Source organism: Saccostrea cucullata, unplaced genomic scaffold, assembly GCF_032062105.1.
Source record: "Saccostrea cucullata isolate Sc308-1 unplaced genomic scaffold, CSIRO_AGI_Scuc_v1 ctg5420, whole genome shotgun sequence".
Lineage (NCBI taxonomy): Eukaryota > Metazoa > Mollusca > Bivalvia > Ostreida > Ostreidae > Saccostrea > Saccostrea cuccullata.
Window position 1 is genome coordinate 32,896 of NW_026921186.1, and position 20,754 is coordinate 53,649.

A 20,754-nucleotide genomic window follows, 5' to 3' on the forward strand; every position below is an offset into this window, starting at 1 on the left:
TTATAAATTATAAAACAATCATTTTATATGCATTTACTATGTAGATTTTTTTCATGCGAGTAACCGAATAGCAGTTTTACTAACCGATACTCGTATCGTTCGACGGTTAACCGGTTAACCAGGTACTCGTTGCCAACACTAGTAAAATGTATTTTTTTTCTTTATTTATTTATATAAATATCATACAATACATTGTTTACAAAGAGTTTTTTTTACAGCAGACACAGTTTTAAATATTGAAAATTTTGAAAATTGTGTAAAATGTAATAATTTGTTATCATTGATATTTTTCATATATTGGATACAGATTACATCCCTGTTTGAAAATATTACACAAAAAAAACGAATGTTTCATTTGTCAATTACTGACTAATTCATTTATTCTGATTGCATTGTTATGACTCTTGCACAGTGGCTTTCAATCAATTGGTCAAACAAGATTTCTTTTCTACATCGAAGCACAAATTCTGTCCTGGACATTTCTGTCCATATGGTCTTCCATTAACACATCGAACAAAATATGGACATCCCATTGGGTGTTCCTCATAGTAATCTGATGTTTTATTAGTGCAGTAGTTACCTGTAAGGAAAAAAGGCATTATTGCAATATTTTTAAGCATTGCCTATCTATGTTATAAAATATATTATTTGAATATTTTTCATTTATTCAACCTACCTTCATTACTTAGTATTATATATTTTGTATTTGAATTTGATCATAATTCTCGACAACTTTCACAGTTTATCAAACTAAACCTCTCCTTTAGAATTGGTACAGATCGTGCTAGGACTTCCATACTTCAAATGTGTATTAACGTATTGTGACTAAACCTTTTCATTGTATGCATCTTTTCTACCTTTTGACTTCAGAGTTTGAACCATATCTTTATTTTGAACGGTTAAAACTAGACCTTTATTTTTCACGGATGTATTTCTTGTTACAAGACCATTTTGGATAGCAATAATTTTATTCTAGACTTTAGAATTTGACGAACTTTTGAAAGGCTTTCCCTTGGGTACCATAAAGTTTGACCTTATGGCCTTAACATTGACGTTTGACTTACGTTAAGAAAACTTTAGTCTTGGCTATAACTTTTGAAAGATTGGTGCTTGGGCTTTCATAGTTTAGACGAGCCCTTTCTTTGATGGAACAGTTTTTGATTTCTTGAGTTGACCTTAGAATTTGATTTCTCAAATATTTTTACTCCGCCATAGCTGCCATACATGGGCATCAGTGTTTAACAAACATCTTGATTTTTAATGCAACATTGTCAATTGTGTACGATAATGTTAACAAAAATGAAGGTCATGCACACACTACTTGACGATATTGAAGAATATAAATACATGTACTTCCCAGCAGGCTCACAACGTTGTTCAAATGTTGAATATTAGTTGAAGTTGGGTTTATATGTTGTTAAATCTAGATACAATATTGATTCAACGTTGATTTTTCAACGTTGAAAATGTAAAGTTGAATCAACATTGAATTCAAATTTTATTGAATTGACAACATCGATTCAACGTCAGATCTGAGCAGTCCAATTATACTTTTGGCTGATAGATAATTTGGACTATAATTGTGTCGGACTATAACACTGTTGGACCATAACGAGGTCGGTCATGATAAAGTCGCACTACCGTATATCACTACTAACTATTATAACTAACAAGGATGGCAAATATAGGAATTTTACACAGTCAATGACAAATATGAATTCAGTACGAATTTGCCGGATAATATTCAAAAAGACAGCAAAACAGTTACTGTTAAGTTTTGAGAATGATTTTATATATACAGCTGTGGTTAGGTTTTAAGAATTAAAACTTGATTTGTTATCAACCTTAATTGATCGTGATTATGGATGTTTTTGAATTCCAACTGACGCCAATTTCATTGTACATTATAGGAGTAATCAACTAAAAGCTGCACCACAGGACTCTGTCCACTCAGAAGACCAACACAATCCATTAGAGAATACTATAATCAGGAGATCTTTAGCACCAAGATTTAATTAAAAAGATACTCTTTAAAGAAAGCATTTCGGCATGTCAGAGTATCATTGAAGAGACATAATTTGTAGAAATGATATCTGGTGCATCAAAAGTTGTACCGTATAAGATTTACATCTTACCTTGGAATGGTTTCATGTTCTGGACTATTTCATGACCACAAGTGAAAATACAAAATGTATTTTGGTAAAAATTATTGTAACACAATTAACTATTAATAGGAAATTAAACATTAATTTTTTTTTTCATATAGTGATATCTACATTTCAAATGTCTTTGTCCGAGATAAAATTACAAATTGTAAAGGTAATTATTTTCCTATCAATGTATTGGTGCGGTTCCAAAAAAACCACGTGCAGGGCGGGACAAACAGCTAGACAGAAGCAAGGCTTAGAGCACGTGGATTGGCGGAATCAAAGCATGGAAATATAAGGAATAACTGTTTTTATTTTTCGATTTCATGACGATGATCAATCGATTGGCTTGCGTGATAATTTTATGCATAAATGCCTTTGGCGTTTATGCAAATTATCACGCAAGCCAATCGATTGATTACATCATGAAATCGAAAAATAAGACAGTTATTCCTTAAATATACCGTATGTTTTGCTTTAAGGGGTCCCGACCCTCTGATATAAATTTCACCTTAGAAAGTTTTAAATTCGTAATATTGATTTTCATAAACAACAATAACATTAGACCCAAATGGAAAATAGTTTGAAGTATAAAGCGCTGCTTTTTTTTTAGAAATGTTTTTCATGTGCAGATCATGATAAGGAGAAATTGAACACAGAGAATAGAGAGAGTAACGATTTATTATCACAACATTAAATTTAATATATGAGGTGCAAATGAAAATAATACTTACTATTATACCTATATAAATCATGTTAGAAAACATCATGGCGCGATGCTTTCAGAAAATCACAATGTTGTATGTGGTTGTAAGAAAAAAAATATATCTGTGATGAGGAGTTATCTTTCTTCTAAATATTTCTTCATGTAAAAAAATATTTGGTATAAAATGTTTTTTAGGGCCATCCATATGAACATGAAGATGATTGTTTGTTCACAAACCTTATGGACAAACCTCGTATTTTTAGAGTGTACGTCTACAAGTCCTTACCTGGTATGCTTGACAAAGTATATTCTCTGGAACTTGGAGGTTTACCAGTACTGTTTAAAGCCACAGAATTTAAGGCTAAGCATCGTATAGTCACATTGCGCCAACTATCAGACGAAAGGTCAATTGAAAAATCCAACGTTTGTGTACTGCTGCAGTTCCCAGCAACCTCAGAATTCATCCTAGTCTGACCAGCTGATTGGTAGATACTGAAGTCTGTGTCACCAGGACGCTTGATCTGAATCTCAAGTTTTCCTGGTGGATGACCAACGTCTCCAGTACATACATGACTCATGAGATTTTCCCCGTCTATCAAGTTAGGATGTAGTGTTAACTGAGGTATACCTGGCTTCACTACAATGCAAGAGAAAAGTTAAATGTCAAAGAAATATTATTTTAATTTATAAATAACCTTTCCTTGTAAAAAATGGTCTTTTTTCCATTAATACTAGTTACAATTGTAATGAGTTGTTTCAAATTAAGTATGGTATTTTCAAAACAACTGAATTTTTTAATTGTATTAAATATTTTCTTAGATTATTTGCTTTATGTATTTCGCTGATGAAAAAGGAAATGAATGTAAATAAAAATCACCTTTCAACGTAACAGTAAAGGTTGTCAGATATGATTCTACCCGATCGAATTGCATCATTACCGAATATATACCATCATCTTCACAAGAGGTGGTCTGGAAAGTGATGTCCAAAGTCAAGGAGGAGAGTGAAAAGACAGCACTAAGTCTTCCAGAATAAGAAGAGGAAACTATCACTGTACCGCCAGACTGGACGGATAGTATGCTTGAGTTTGATTTTGATATATTTAAGGATAGGAGGTTTGAAATATTTAAGTTGCAACTGATATGTGCTGATTCTTTCAGGAAGACTGACACCGATGTACATTCCAAATCTAAAATACATTTATATGCAATTTATAAAATGATTAAGCTATAAATACATGTATTCCTGAATACTTAGGAAAAAAATTGCGCTCAATTTTCCCTCTGAATGAGATTTGTTTTTTAATATTCATAGATTTTTTTTGTCCTTTCACATACACAGATTGTACAATAGATTAGTTTATGTTCAATACATAAGTACTTTCATTCCATCGAGAAAATTTATGAACATGGCATAACTACAAGCAAGAAATAATCAATGTCCTTACACTTGTTTCCTGTCGAACCAGCAGTTGTTGGAAAAGTAAAGGATGGTGTAGTCAAAGCTGAAATACGAAAAGAGGGACGTAAGCTAAAAAGAACTATTTAATCTCTGCGTCAAAATTACATTTATACTAGTGCATGTAGATATGCTGTAAGATGATTCTAACAATTTAAATGTTAAAGCAATATGAGCTGCAAATTTGATGTAGGATTTTTTGTAACAAAATTGTAAATAACTTTTTCAATGAGAGATAATAATGACGTTAATAAACTTCTGTTGTTCGTATTTGAGAAGGAAGATATATTCATAAGCTTTGATTGAATTAAAATTACATTATTGTCGTCCTGTACACTAATGATTTCATATATAAAACATATTGGATTGTTTACTAATATATAGAAGTCTTTCTGTTTTAGTCTAATTAATCCTAAAGGTTTAAGTTACATACAAATTTATCATATATACACACTTGAACAGTAAAACAGAATTTTCAAAAATGCAACTCATATTGCTTAAAAGGTGTTTTGAAAACCAACACCATATTGTTTTGCTTAGAGGCTAGTATTTTTATAGTCATTTGTAACAAAACTTTATGCGCCTGAAATTTACTTGTTATTGAAATGCCGATAATTATATTAAATCAGGAGAGAAAGAAGGATATGGAAATAACGAACAGTATTCAATCTCAACGTCCATTAAACAATATACAAAATAAGAGCAGAGCAAACACGGACCTCCGAAACATCAGAGGTGGGTTTCAGGTGCCATGGAGGAGTGAGCATCCCCTGCCGATCGGTCACACCCGCCGTGTGCTCGTTGTCATAATCAGGAAATAACGGAAAAAATCCGTCGTCAATTCAGTGTATAAATAATGGACTAACAATTGGTATGAAAAAAGTCAGTCAGCATTTCATTCAATGATAAATTGTATTAGCTGACAAGGTCATTGTATCGACCATAGAATTTACGAAATGATGACTTTGAACGAGACTGTTGATATTCTTGTTTCATCAACCTGCTTGTCAATAATTTACCTCGTTTAAGAAATTGTTCATACGTAGAGCATGCTCTTGCGTATCGAATCAACTGAGATATATATACTCCGTATGCAGGTGATGAAGGTATACTGCTGCATAAATAAGGGAAGTTGACGATAGAAAAGTTAAAGTCATCACGTTTATCATATAGCCTGGTTGTTAGATTACCATTAGTGTCTTTTTCAAGTAAAATATCCAAGTATGAAGCAGATTTAAAATTAACAGAATAAATTTTACTTATTACACCCAACTCAAAGTTATAAGTAGATTCTATGCCATTTTGCATTTTACCTGTCGTTATTGGATTCTCACTGCATACTGCATTATTGCAATCCTCACAGTAATTTTTCCCAATGTAAGCACATTGGTCAATATTTGGGCACCTTGATCCAGTAGGAGGCTGATTCTTTTCACATTGAATGTATGTTTTGCAGTGGTCAACTTTTTCATGATCGATAAATACAGTACCAGTCCCATTGAAGTCTCCACATGCATTAGCTGAAATGTCAAGATTTTTAGTTGTTAACAAATACATTTCAACCGTAAAAAATTGCAAATAAGCCATGAAAGTACAAAGTGAATTTACAGAAATCCTTGAAAGTAAGGGACCTTACCTGGAATGACAAAATAGACCTCTTCCTTTTCACTTGCGAGAACCGGTCCATCTTCTGTCTGAATCTCACATTTGATTTGACCATGGTTCCACTGATTAGAAACATTCAGATAAAATTTCATTCTTTGAATAGTTGAACAATTTTCACTTAGTTTAACGTCTTCTCTTATCAGCAATATCAAACCATCAGCAAGGATGACTTTGTTGAGAGATATCGTTGTAACGATTATTTTGGTGGAATTCAAAAGCATTTTCTCGTTGTATATAACTGCTTCCTTGGTCTTGGGATTGGTAAATGTAAGGGAGAGAAATCCGTTGACTTCCGGATACCCGATTTCACCGGAGCAGTAGTGTGCTGACAAATGAAGGAAACTTTTCTCCACAATGTCCACACTGAGAGACAGAGACACAGGTGTTGACCCTGCTGTAGCTGTTATAATTAAAACGCTGGAATTTAGGTGAAATATATTAATATGTAAACATGGTCATCTTGCCACTTCTCTAAATTACAAATTAAAAGAAACAAGTAATTTTTAAAGAATAATTTTTTTGATTTTGAAAATTCATTTTAGTTTTCATTACTTGGGTATTTAGGCATTCATTTATCTGAAATAGATTTTGCAACTTCCAATCGTTGTAAAAATTATTAAATAGTTGAACTTTACAGTTAAGTGTCATGTCAGGGAAGCATAGGTGGCTTCAAATTGAGTAAATTCATTGTCAAATATTTGAATATTTGAAAACCATAATTATTTTTGCAACTTTTAAGGCATTTGTTAGCTAGAAATATTATTGATTTGATTCAGACGGTTTTAGTTTTTTTTTGTTCATTGTTTGAAGCCCCTCTAGAAAATTTTTCCTTTGTGTGCAGACGCCGATGACTCCACCTTGTGCTGATACAAAAACTGCAAATTATAGATCTTTTTTGTATATAAAGCAGCATGGATCATTGATTAATATGAAGCTTAATTGAAAAATAATGACCCTATATCTCATGCTAATTGATTACATAGTGAGACATTCATCTGCATACTATAAATGCTATAAAAATGTGTTGGCAAATAATTACATTTAGTGTAATTTTCTATATGAAATCCATTAGAAATACATGACGTTCAAATCTCAATAACAAACGCGAAACCTTGTCATCGCGCGTTAGAATACACAGTAGAAACTGTATGCATTTTCAAACTTTATGAACACCAAAATCTACAGTTTGACACAATTTAATTTTAAAAAATGAAACCTGTTGAATTAACGTAATAATACAAGAATTGTGCATTTAAAATCAATTTGTCACTTTTTTCCTCACAATGTGCGTTATTTAACTTTATGTCACAGGACTTGATTTGAGGGTGCTAAATTTTGTACAAAATAAACAATAATGAAGAGAAAAAATACATGTAATACATTATTCCTTTTAACACATGCCGACAAATTGAATACTGTGCGTTGAATAGCAATGCTTAAGGTGACAAGTATATGTTTAAATCTAGAAATACTTGAAACGTCAATTCGCGAATTATTATTCTCGCGATTTGACTTTCCAGGGATAGTAATAAAATAAGCGATTAATGATTAGGTATTCCCAAAATAACTTTGATATACTCTTTTTTATCATATTTCACTATATATTTAGGAAAAGGTTTTTGTTTACAAGTTTTTAGATATAAGCTACAGACTTACTTGTTGGCTGTAGAGTCAAAAAGAGTGGGGACGTAATCTGAGTACTGCCGTACGTTACTGTACAAAAGTACTGTGCCTCGTCACTACACTGTAAGCTTGTAAATACCACCGTCAAGGTTCCGTTCTGAAAGTTTCCGAGTCCTGAAGTTCCCGGACTGTTCGTAACCATGCCATTGGAGTAGGTCGTTATGGTAACGTTCGTGTTGTTGGATATTTTGTAAATTGAAATGTTCTGTATAGATGTCGCTGCTATATTTGTCTTGCAAGCGATGCTCACCTCATCACCGGGCTTACCGGAAACATAGTACTGGGCAAAAGACACGTCTGAAATTTTACGAAGAAACGAAGAAAAACCCGTTAGTTTTTAAATCAAAATTTTAAAAACGTTAAATATATATATGAGTTATTGCAATGGAAATATTCAAGACAGAAAAATCCAGTGTTATATTTTTATCATAAATTCGTAGTATAAACTTAGCAAGATATAAATGAGCATAAAATCTCATATGCGGTTATATGATTTAATGATACAAAAAGTATTCCTTGTTTTTTGCACTTATCCAATCAGTTTCATTCCTATGAATGAAAATATTATCATCCATCAAAAATTACATCAACTGGAATATACAATATAAGGCGAAATTGCTAATTCTTTACAATGTAATGTAATGACAACATACCAGAGGTCAAAAGGATAACAACTCTCGATGTAATAACAGTGTGGTTTAGTAACCTGTTGGAAGCTACACAGTGTATTATGGAACCGTTCATGTTTTGCTCGAAAGAAAATTCGCTTTTGAATATCCATTCAAAATCCACAGTACAATCACCGTTCCTGGTTGTTGAATACTTGCTCCGCATAGCAGGTTCTTGTAATCTGGATCCATCTGGAAATTGAACCTCTAAGGCGACGTCGCCATACTCAAAGTCGGTTTTTGTGCGGCAGGTCAATTCTAATCTTTCTCCAGTGTAAAATGATGGGCTCATGTCAAGAGTGACGTTACTGACAGGTGCTGAAAATATGAAAATAGCTATGAAATATGCTTAGTGTCATTTTCAAATACCAAAACATCCTTTTAAGGCGCGATTTTTTATAAAGAATGTAGCCAATAGATGAAACGTCATAAAACCTTAACTTTTCACCGTCCAGGTACATTAATCTATATCAACTATAAGCTTACCGGTAATATGTACGACGCTGACATTTGTTATAGACGATTCCGCAATGTCCATCATCTTGATTCCACATGTTAGACGAAGTAGTGAAGGACACACAGCCACAGAGCTTAGATGAATGTTGAATGCTACTATTATCGTCTCGTTATCGCCTGTAAAAGTGACCGTAGTTAGATCGTTTACTGTTTTCTCAGACACAGTTCCATTTATGAAGTACTCTGCAAGGACAGAGATATCAGAGTCCAGTTCCTGGCCAGCTGTTATGATACTCCAATCGTCTTCCACTTTGATTGTGCATACCAGTGTAATATCTACTTTGGCTAAGACAGTTGCACTAGGGAAGGACACATCTGAAGTAAAGGACCCATAACTCGTTAAAGCAAATAACAAAGCACGCTTAGACAAATCGTGTACTAACTATATTTCAGTTTACAAACAAAATTCTCTTGTAAAATCTTACAAAGAATTTATGAATATTTAAACAGCCTTGATAAACAATTTATCAGAATAAATGGGGAAATACCCACCTGCTGTACTTAAATAAGAAATTGTTGTCGTCTGTGTATGGTCCGTGGTTGAGAGGGATGTATAATCCAGAGACATGTCAGTGGAAGGCAGCATTGTAGAAGAAGTGATATTGTAGTTGGTAGTGTTTTCAAAAGTTGAGGACTCGGTCGTGGAAGTGATATTGTAAATGGTAGGGTTTACATACGTTGAAGAGTCTGTTGTGGAGGTGGTATTATAGATGGTAGTATTTTCATACGCTGTGAAGTCTGATGTGGACGTAATATTGTAGATAGTGGTGTTTTCATATGTTGGGGAAACTGATGTGGAAGTAGCATTGTGGATTGTAGTGTTTAAATAGAATGAGGACTCGGTCGTTGAATTGGTATTGTACATGGTAATATTTACATACGTTGAAGAATCTTGAATGGTAGTGGTATTGTAGATGGTAGTATCTAAAAACGTTGTGGAGACTGGTGTAGAAGTGGTATTGTCCATGGTAGTATTTACATACGTTGAAGAATCTAGCGTGGTAGTGGTATTGTAGATGGTAGTATCTACATACGTTGGGGAGACTGGTACAGAAGTAGTATCGTACATGGTTGTATTACCATACGTTGAGGAAGTTGAAGTGAAAGTGGTATTGTGGATATCAGTGTTTGAGGATTCTGTGGTCGATACATTCTGGGTGGATGTAAGGTTTTCTGTCGTTTTATCTGAAGTTGGTGTTGTCATAATCGAGGTCTCTGTTGTTGATGTAAATTTCATTCCCACGGTTGTATCGGTTGATGGTGAGATTGAATTTCCTGTTGAAGATAACTCTGTTGTTATGGTCTCTACAAATGTACAAAATAAAATGGTTACGTCCTGTATCATTTTTCGAGAGGGACGTTAAACAATATACAATCAATCAATCAATCCTTTATCATTTGCTTCAGGGTATGAAAAATTGAAAATCATTATCAATATTTTATGTTTATATAACATATGCATTTCTTCTGTTTTCAAAGACTTTGTATTTTATTTTGGATTACCCTAGTAAATACTCAACTCATAAAGTTGAATATGATGTGATTGTGTTAAGAAATAAAACACAATTATAACATGCACTTAATTATATAGCAACTGTCAGTTAATATTTTCTTCTTTTATTTGAATTCTATTTTCTTATCTTTTTTTTATGAAACACAATCACTTCTTTCAATCGAGTAAGTTGTATTAAGGTTTGGAAAATTCTGATAATATCAGCAATGTGTTCGTAAAATATTAATTCAAAGGTTTTCTGTCCTTAAATATATCAAATTTTCAATGAGAAAGAAGTAAATATTTTCTGATTTTGTTTGAATATTTTTAGGTATAGTATAAATGCAAGCAATATTGATTGTGGTGTTCTTGATGCTTAAGTCATTGTTTTGAAGATAGAGCTATAGGAAACCAAATAACAATATATATTAAGATTCTTTACAGCACTTAATAAGACGTTTTATACATATTCTCTTCCCTAACCATAAGATTTGCTTCTTGGAATGAATGAAAAAAGTGTAGAGAACTAATAGTGGTCGATTTCATGTAAACTACAATCTATATGTAGGTATGTGAACTAAGCATAAACATGCACTCTAGGAAATTCCAGAGGTAGGATCAGGTGCCTCAGAAGAGTAAACATCACCCGTTGACCGGCCCCACACACAGTACACCCTATGTAGTCTTCGAATTGACATGAAACAAGTCAGTCAAAATACGATTCAACGAAAGGTCGTCTTTGCTAATAAGGTCATTTTAACAAGCGTAGAATTATAAAATATCTACTTTAAACAACATTGTTGAAATCTCTTAAACATCAACTTCCATGTCAGTACCCTGTCATAGTTTTATACGGTAGTAAAGGTTCGACAGGGGATGCTTACTTCTCCCCAGCACCTAATCCACCTCTGGAATTTCCAGATGTCCATGATTAAGTCCTTTTTACATATTGCTTAAAGTTTTTTTAAGACTGATCACCTTTCGTTATTTTCTCTCTTTTCATTTTACCTGTAGAAGAAGACATTGAAATTTGGGAAGTTGATTGTAATTTTGGTGTACTTCCAACTGTCGCTGTTGTTAAAATCTCAGTTGTGGTTTGCACTGCTGAAAGAGAATAGCTAGTATTCTCTGATATTACAGTGGCACTGTCTTCTGTGGATGCACCAATCGTTGTTGTTTGTGAAGCTGTGGTTTTTGGTGCTGTTGATACGAAGGATGTATCTATATCTGTTGTTGAAGATGCTGTCGAAATCCCCACGGTTTGTAAAGAATCCGATGCTGTTTTTACTGTTAATGGTGTTACCGATGTGGCTTCAACTGTTTTTAATGTCTCTGGAGTAGTTATTACTTTAGTTGATGCTGTTGAATTCTGTTCTGTTGATTCCATAGTCGTGCTTTCAGTGGAGTTTGATCCTGATGAGGTAGGTGTAACCATCGTTGAATTTGTGGATATGGCTTCAACAGTAATTAAGGGTGCTAAGGTGGTCTTCGATGATGTTGATTGTTCTGGTGTTGTTTCAGTTGTTGTTGGTATTGTTGACGTGGATTCAACCTCTGGCAAATGTGTCGTTGTAATTTCAACTGTTGTTAGGGGTTTTGATGTGCTTTCGACTGTTGATTCAACCGTTGGTAAATGCGCTGACGTACTTTTGTGTGTTGTTGAGGATTCTAGTGTGCTTTGAACGGTATTTGACATTGTTGATGTTGCTTTACTTGTTAAATCTGTAGTCGTACTTTCAATTGTTGTTGATGATTTTGATAATGTTTGCGTAGATTCAACTGTCGGTAATTGTGTGGACATAGATTCTTCTGATGTTGATATTTTTGTAATGTTTTCAACTGCTTTTGATACTGCTGTTGTAGTTTCATTCTTTAAAGATTGTGTTGGTGATGTAATTGTTGACAATGGATTTGACGTCATTTTGTCTGTTGTTGATGCTGATGATGTAGTCTGAAATGCAGTTGATTGCATTGATGTTGGTTCATCTGTTGTTGAAATTGTTGTCGCTGGATTTGCCGTCATTTTATCTGTTGTTAATACTGACGCTGTAGTCTGAACTATGGTTGATTGCGTTGAAGTTGGTGCATCTGTTGTTGAAGTCTTTTGTGTGGTTGACACCTCTGTTTTTGTGGACGACGTTGTGACCATTTCTGTAGAAGGAGATGCGGTTGACGTAGTTTGTCTGGTTGATGCTTCTGTTGTTTTTGTGGATGATGTTGTGACCATTTCTGTAGAAGTAGATGCGGTTGACGTCGTTTGTGTGGTTGATGCTTCTGTTGTTTTTGTGGATGATGTTGTGACCATTTCTGTAGAAGGAGATGCGGTTGACGTCGTTTGTGTGGTTGATGCTTCTGTTGTTTTTGTGGATGATGTTGTGACCATTTCTGTAGAAGGAGATGCGGTTGACGTCGTTTGTGTGGTTGATGCTTCTGTTGTTTTTGTGGATGATGTTGTGACCATTTCTGTAGAAGGAGATGCGGTTGACGTCGTTTGTGTGGTTGATGCTTCTGTTGTTTTTGTGGATGATGTTGTGACCATTTCTGTAGAAGGAGATGTGGTTGACGTTGTTGAGGTAGATGGTAGATTGATGGACTTGATTTCAGGTAAGGGATCTTGTTCATATACTTGTAAAGTCGTTGTTACTGAGAGAGTCGACGTGTCAACAATATAGTCCCCGAACACAGTGTTAGAATTAACAACTCTAACAGAACTTGTAATAACACTGATAACTTCTTCATTTGTCACAGTAACTATATCCAGGAAGTACAAAGTAAAGGTCACAATTATACTTCCAGGCCTGAAATCAATACATAAATATTTCATTAAGATACAAAAGTCGTTAATACAAGAGAGGTGCATAAGACTTTGAAAGAGAAACATTAATGAAAGTAAATTTAAACAAACGTTAGACTCTGTACGTCACAGGACTGGTAGGTGCTGCCATAAGGACTGTTGTTTGATTTAAAAGTTCTTTCCATCTAAAAAAGACAATTCTAAGATAAACTAAGAATAGGTGTTTTTTAGAATAACATAAATCAATGTCAAATGCACAACGTGAAAATGTTTTCGGTATCTCTGGATTACTTTCCAAAAGGTACTCTATTTTTAACTTGGCGTCAAAAGTAAGTTTAACTAACTATAAAAATGTTACTCCCTGTTTTTACTCTTGACAATCTGTTTCAAACTGATGGTTCTTTGACAAAAGTTTTGTAGCAGTTCCTACAAATGCCTTTCAACAGCCATGTTCACTTTAATTAACATAAATTTCATAAATAGTGCTAGACTTAATTGTTTACAAAGCCTTTCTTTGGCCATTGTTTTTCTTTTGTTCTGAACATATGTCAAAATAGTAGACACTATTTGTTTCTAAAGCAGAAAGGTATGGATTGTGGCAACGCACTTTGAAAAAATTACGCACTTTGAAAAATTTTTTCAAAGTGCGTTAATTTTTGGGACCAGGTTAACGCACTTTGAAAAAAAAAATTTTTTTTCAAAGTGCGTTAATATGGACCATATTAACGCACTTTGAAAAAAAATTCTGGATGGCTTAGTCAGTATTCCTACAAATCTTAAGTATGATAACTTATCATTTGAACCTGATTTGATACTTTTTGTCCCCCGCTTGAAAAGTGGGGAATATAAATTTGGGTCTACCTGTCCGTCCGTCCGTCTAGCTGTCCGTCCATCCGTCTTTCTGTAACGCTTTCGTTTCCACACGATATCTCGACAACCTTTGGGCTTTTGCAATGAAATTTAACATAACAGAATCCCTGTGGCCTTAGGAAGACCCCTTTTGAATTTGGGGTCAAAAGGTCAACATTCAAGGTCGTAAAGAACTACGAACGATAGTATTATTCTTCCGCCTATCTCTAAGTCAATTCTCAAAAGTTAACATCTTGGAATGATTCTCAAAATTTTTATACATATTTATATGAATTTTTATAAAACCTTACTTTTTTTGGATACCAAAGAGAAATAACTCTATAATTATGGAAAAACTTGTGCTTTCCACTATAGAAATCAACGGAAAACTGAAAATATTTTTAAAACAACTCCCCCCCCCCCCCCCCCCCCCCGTGAAACAAAAATTCCTTTTTACAGATAATATGGACTGTAATTTTACAAATTTCTGCCAAAGCTTTTTGTGTTTCACGGGGGGGAGGGGGCATATGTTTATAGACAAAAAACGAAAAAAAATGCTTATTTTTCACAAATTTTAAAGCTATTTAAAACTAAATAATTGTATTTTATTAATTTATATATGCTTTATTTATTTGCGTAAAACATGAGAAAAGATATTAGATACATGTTAAATGAACAATTCCTATGAAAATATCATGTAAGTTAAATACCTGGAGGTTAACAGAGAGATTATCAGATATGGTATCAAATTAACATCGAAAAGCAGACAGGTACTTAATATAATTAAATGTAATTAATGTAATTAATGTAATTAATATTCTTATTTTCCTGAAAATGAACATAAATATACTTTGAGATTTAAAAGAACAAAATTTCGATTTACTACAAACTTCCTTGTACAGTGCTTATACTGTATTTAGAATGCTCTTTTTTTCAAATATCATTGACACTTAAGTTTACGAGTTATAGAAATAGATACATCTGGGTGGGAATGATAAAGAGTTGAGCTGATAGACCTTAATTTAGCCAGTCTTTTTTTTCGTTGTCCGTTTCTAGGTTCTTCAATCCATCAGTTTTTAGAAAGAAACACATAAAAGGTAAGGGCACCGCAAAGCGGAGCATTCCTTCCCAAAAAGCATGTTCAGTAAATCAAGGCAGCATTTGACATCGATCGCGATACAAATTACATCAATTCCACACAAAAAAAATAACATACACATAAAGTAATAACACACGTAATCGCATCACTATATCCCATCATACGTTGCGAGGGGGTAATACTGTTGTCTATTTCTAAAATATAAGTCTAATTCCTTTTGTTTCATGAAAATTTTTTCAAAGTGCGTTAAATGTTTACATGGTGTAAAATTATGATGTACAGTCTTAACGCACTTTAAAAAATTTTTTCAAAGTGCGTTGATTTGGTCCCAAATTCAACGCACTTTGAAAAAATTTTTCAAAGTGCGTTAACCTGGTCCCAAAAATTAACGCACTTTGAAAAATTTTTTCAAAGTGCGTAATTTTTCAAAGTGCGTTGTAACAATGGATTCAAATCAAATTCACATTTAGTTAAAACTAAGAATTTAAAAATGAATAAATGAGAAGTATTTTGTGGGTACCTGTAAAGTGCGAAACGAAATAGAAACGAAATAGAAACGAAACGAAACGAAACGAACTGAAACGAAACGAAATCTGCCGAAACGAAACGAAATCTACCGAAAAGAAACGAAACCTACCGAAACGAAACGAAATCAAGACGAAACGAAACGAATTCAAACGAAACCTGCCGAAACGAAACGAAACAAAACTATCATTTTTTTTAATCAAGGTATGTATATTATTATATATGTGTAACTGCATATGGACATTTTTTTTTTACATATAAAAAAAAATATATAAAGTTCAAGCACTTATTAATATAAAATTTAATTACCGATAAATTATGCTCCCTTTTCAGTCTAATGGTGTATTTACATGTTTGCCAGCTGCAAATATGCACTAGCGTACTACGCATGTATAGTTTCAATATGTGCAGTATTTTCAAATTTTTATACCTTACTCTTCTTTTCAGTCCTTATTTATCTAGATACACCATATCTATTAAAATTGATGTGTTACATGTAAAGGCTCGTTTATGTACAGGTCGAAGTAAAGTCACTGTACTGTTCATTTTCGTCGAAAGCAAATTGAAAGTGGAGGGTTTAAGTGTAAGAAAAAAAATTTATACCTTAAAAAAAAACACCTGACAAGCAAAAAAAAAAAAGAAATGTCCGTCCAAACATGAAAAGCTTATTTCGTGTTGGGGACGGGGGTTGAACTTCATTAGCAAATTTTTTCCAAACAACACCACTTTCCTCATTATTTTAACCTAAACTACAACGTGTCTGTGGAAAGTGGGGGGGGGGGGACTAAACCTACGCAATGATGTTTAATATCTATACTAGGTCTACATGTATCTTTGGAAAAAAAAGGCGGGGGGGGGGGGTTAGGGGGCTTAGCCCGGTTTCGACGCCTATGCTGTTGTATTGCAAATGTCTTAAAACATACGATATACCAGAGACTTAGAGTATTTAGTATTCCATTCCGAAGTGTCCGGTTTTATCATTCAATTATATACATGTAACAAAGGTGATATCACCTATTTGAATAGGTGATATCACTTTTTGCCAGTAAATATCTAAACGGCGCCCCATATGTAACTCCAACAGTAATCTTGTGTATCCTTTCTACGTACATGCATACGGTCCTAGTTTTAGGTGTTGGTCCCCCTACTTTTTGCAAAGATATATATTATATAGGCATTGAAAATTGGAGTTTGCCTTTTTTGTTAGTTAAGCCCCCCCCCCCTTTCAATTTTCTTCCGACGCCTATGTATGAGCTTGAAGCGAAACAATTGCCTGTGGTGCTTGAACTATATAAATGTTTTGTTTTGTTTCGTTTCGGCAGGTTTCGTTTTGATTTCGTTTCGTTTCTTCTTGATTTCGTTTCGTTTCGGTAGGTTTCGTTTCGTTTCGGTAGATTTCGTTTCGTTTCGGCAGATTTCGTTTCGTTTCAGTTCGTTTCGTTTCGTTTCTATTTCGTTTCGCACTTTACAGGTACCCGTATTTTATTTGGAATTTAATATAAACTAATAACAAATCTCAACCTGCTCTAGACAATCTGTTTAAAAACTAATGGTTGTTTGAAAAAAGTATTGTGACAGTTTCTGAAAATGCGTTTTAACAATCATGTTCACTTAAATTAACATACAATTCACACTTAGTGAAAACTTAGAATTTAAAAATGAGTAAATGATCATTACTTCATCTGGAATTTAATGCAAACTTATAACAAATCTCTACCTGAACACAAAATTTATACGTAAATAATGAGTATTCCTCCGAATTTGTATTTTTTAGGTTTGATGTGTAAGCTTGATTAATCGTCAACTTTCCTTCGGATGTATCTGCAATACAAAAACGAGATTAAATTAAACACATTAATTGAATTTAAACTCATCATGTTAAGAATTCATGAAATAAAATAAATTGTTCTGTATGGTAAACGTCATATATTGCGTATTTTTGATAAGTTCAGACTAACTAAAATTAAAAAGGTCGTTCTATTTGTTTTGTTACTTTATTTCAAGATAGGATTTTTAATTACACAATTTATTTATAGATATTTGAGATTTAAAACAATGACCGAGTTATTCACCTACTTATCAGACATAGTTTAACGTCAGTATAACAATAGTGGGGTATTTAAGTTCAAAATCGGTGAAATATTTAATTCAAACGTAAATACAAAATATCATGTGAATCTATACTTATTTTAGCTCGTATACGTCATACATAGCTCTAAGCTATAATATAGGACCGTATTGTAAAAATAAATACATGTTCATGTATATAACAACAATTACGGAGGCTAGGCGGTCAACAAATTATTTTTGTATTAACCACCAGATATAACTTAAATTTTGGGATATGATATCTTAAGCTGTTTATTATCATTTGGCAAAGAAAACTTTCATAAATTTTAGTTTTGAAATTTGATCATTTTGTTATATCTTTATATGGAACTCTTAAATTCTTTTAAAGGAGGTCAATATAGTCTAAAAATGGCCACAACCACCAAGCCTCATTAAAGATTTTTTTTTAATTTATCTTATTTAGAATGTATTATTTTTGTTTCATTACCTTTAAATATATAAAAGTGTTTCTGTTCAAAACTAAAATTAATTATCAAAACACCTATACATTTTTAGTTCGAAAATATTTTTAATTAAAACAAAATGTGTATTACTCACAGTAACGTATGTTCTGATCTGGAAAAAAAATATAAGTCATCATTTTTTCATTTTTTTTTTCTTCATTTTTTTAAATAATATTCATAGAAAACACAAAACAAAGCCGAACTATTTTTATGTTGGAATTAATAAAGAGAATTAAGATACCTTTGAGATGAGATAAGTAAATGATTCCACAAATAAGACCTAACAAGATGATACTCAGACAGAGGGACACCAACTTGACTGGAGATGAACACCTCCATTTCCTCTCCAGGACTGAATCAGTCGGACCACTTGAGGAACTCTCCTTCCGCCAGTTAGATTGAGTGTCGATTGCTGTAGGACACTTTTTAAAAAAAAAACTTAAGTTCTGAAACTGTCATTTACAAATGAAATACATTGAATGAAGGATATGGAGATAACGAACAGTATTCAATATCAAAGTAAAAACACGGACCTCTAAAACACCAGAAGTGGAATCAGGTGCCATGGAAGAGCGAGCATGGAAAGAATAATCAATTTACAAGCTCAAATGTTGTTCAAAAATGCAAATTAGGAACTGAGCAAACACAAGGCTCTTAGATATTAGAGTTGGGATCATGTGTCATGGAGAATTGAGCATCCCCTGCCTGTCGGTCACGCCGCCATGTGCTTTTTGTCTTGATAGGGAAAGAAAGGGAAAAAAACTTCTACAATTCAGTATAAATTGTTGCCTATTAATAAGTAGGAAACCCCTCAGTCAGCTTTTGATTTAATGGTAAATTTTATTTCCTGACAGGGTCGTTGAATGCATAAAACTTACAACATTATGACCAATAAAATATTTGGAGTGAAATATATGGAAATAACCAATAATATTTAAGCTCAAAAGTTCATGAAAAAATACAAAATACAGGCAGGGCACGTCAGAGGTAAGATCAGGTGCCTGGAGTGAGAATCCCCTGCCGACGACTAGTCACACCCGCCGTATGCTACTTATCATGATTGGGAAATAACGGTAAAAAAAATCGTGTCCAACTCGATTGTAAATAAATTACCTCGTTTAAGAAATTAAAAATTCTCAATAAATAAAATATAATATTTCGTTCTCAAAAGAGGCAAAAATCATTTTAAAATTCAAAGGTATTTAAACACTTGCTCTTGAAAAATTCAAAGAGAAATAAAACTGGATCAGTCATGTTTAGTCGATTTGGCGCATATGTGTCGTTGATTAAACTTTTGTATTTTCAATTGTTTGAAACGTCAAGATTTTTTTAATTGGTCGTGTTCGCTCTGCTCTTGATTTATAATGATTCAACGGACTTCTGAGCAATTTTACGTGTTTGTTACCTTCATATTTCACTTTGTAAGAAAGCATGAATATAAAGTAATTCACTTTTCAATATCAAAGAATTCAGTTTGAATGTGTTTGTTTAAGAATACAAAAGCAAACGTAGAAAGCTTATATGAGATGTGTGTCTCTTGGTTTTAACAAAATCTGAAATCTGGAAAATATCGATAATTGCTTTATTGATCGTATAGTATATACATGTACCTAAATGTTATTTTCGTATTTAATAACAACTCGGTATAATCATCTATCTATTTACAAAAAAACATATCAATCAAAATGAATAGATCGACTTGTGAATTAAACATGTGTATGCAGTTATTTTTAGAAACCTTATAAGACGTAAACGGAACCATAATGTTTACAATTAGTACAGTTTAGTTTTTATCAAATTTTATATCAGTCAACTTGAACTTAACTTTTTTTAATGTAAAAAAATCCATAATTAAAACTACGAATTCAAAGTTTATTAAAGAAATACTAGTATGTATATTATATATTGAAAATTAAATAGATAAGCTCAATATTTCCACCTTTATTTAATATAATTTTCTCAAAGTCCAAAAACACATTTTGCACTGGTCAGAGAGGGTTTTAAAATTTTAAGTAAACCCATTTCAAAGCTTTTTTAATCTCTTTTAAGTTATACGCGAGGAGAAAAAAAAAACATATTTCGTGGCACAATATCTTTTTAATTTTAAATTCAAATATTTCAATTGAAACTAAATAAACATCTTAAACCTAACTTTACATTTAAAGAATAAGATTTTTTCTAAAAAAAATAATAGATTTACCCCATAATAGTTCCATCCGAGGTCCTCGTACTCAGGCCAATGTTTTCTATAATACCTCCCCTCCATTGTGAAAAATAGAGATACCAATTACATAAGTTTCAGAAAGCAGAAATTAATCGATGATTGTAGTCTTCTTTAACTTTTTTGTTCTCTCCTTGCATTGTTTCAAGCACAGTTCCTTTTCATCCATAAAATAAATGTAATATGAGATTCTCTTAAAGACAGAAATGTGTGAACATGAAGAGTTTTGAATTCATTCCGGTAGAAATCATTGTGGAACTAAAGTATGAATAGGGACATAGCATTTAAATGCTGGATTTTTTCGTACGTAATTATCTACAAACAAAACGTTAAATTGCAGAGTATTTTAAAGAGGGGA

The 20,754-nt window shown here is 32.9% G+C and overlaps 1 protein-coding gene across 1 annotated transcript; it reads right to left on the reverse strand.

The window, feature by feature from the left end:
- Positions 1–266: 266 nt before the first annotated feature.
- On the reverse strand, positions 267–20,513 carry LOC134259397 (serine-rich adhesin for platelets-like). The gene is made up of 16 exons (XM_062741982.1): positions 20,376–20,513; positions 18,417–18,597; positions 18,270–18,287; positions 17,320–17,423; positions 13,241–13,314; positions 11,344–13,133; positions 9,336–10,148; positions 8,814–9,158; positions 8,313–8,645; positions 7,633–7,956; positions 5,948–6,376; positions 5,625–5,831; positions 4,301–4,357; positions 3,731–4,042; positions 3,140–3,490; positions 267–580 (listed from the first exon to the last, which is right to left on the reverse strand). Exons 1-16 carry the CDS (start codon positions 20,439–20,441, stop codon positions 423–425), a joined length of 5,562 nt encoding a protein of 1,853 aa, XP_062597966.1. The 5' UTR covers positions 20,442–20,513; the 3' UTR covers positions 267–422.
- Positions 20,514–20,754: the final 241 nt, after the last annotated feature.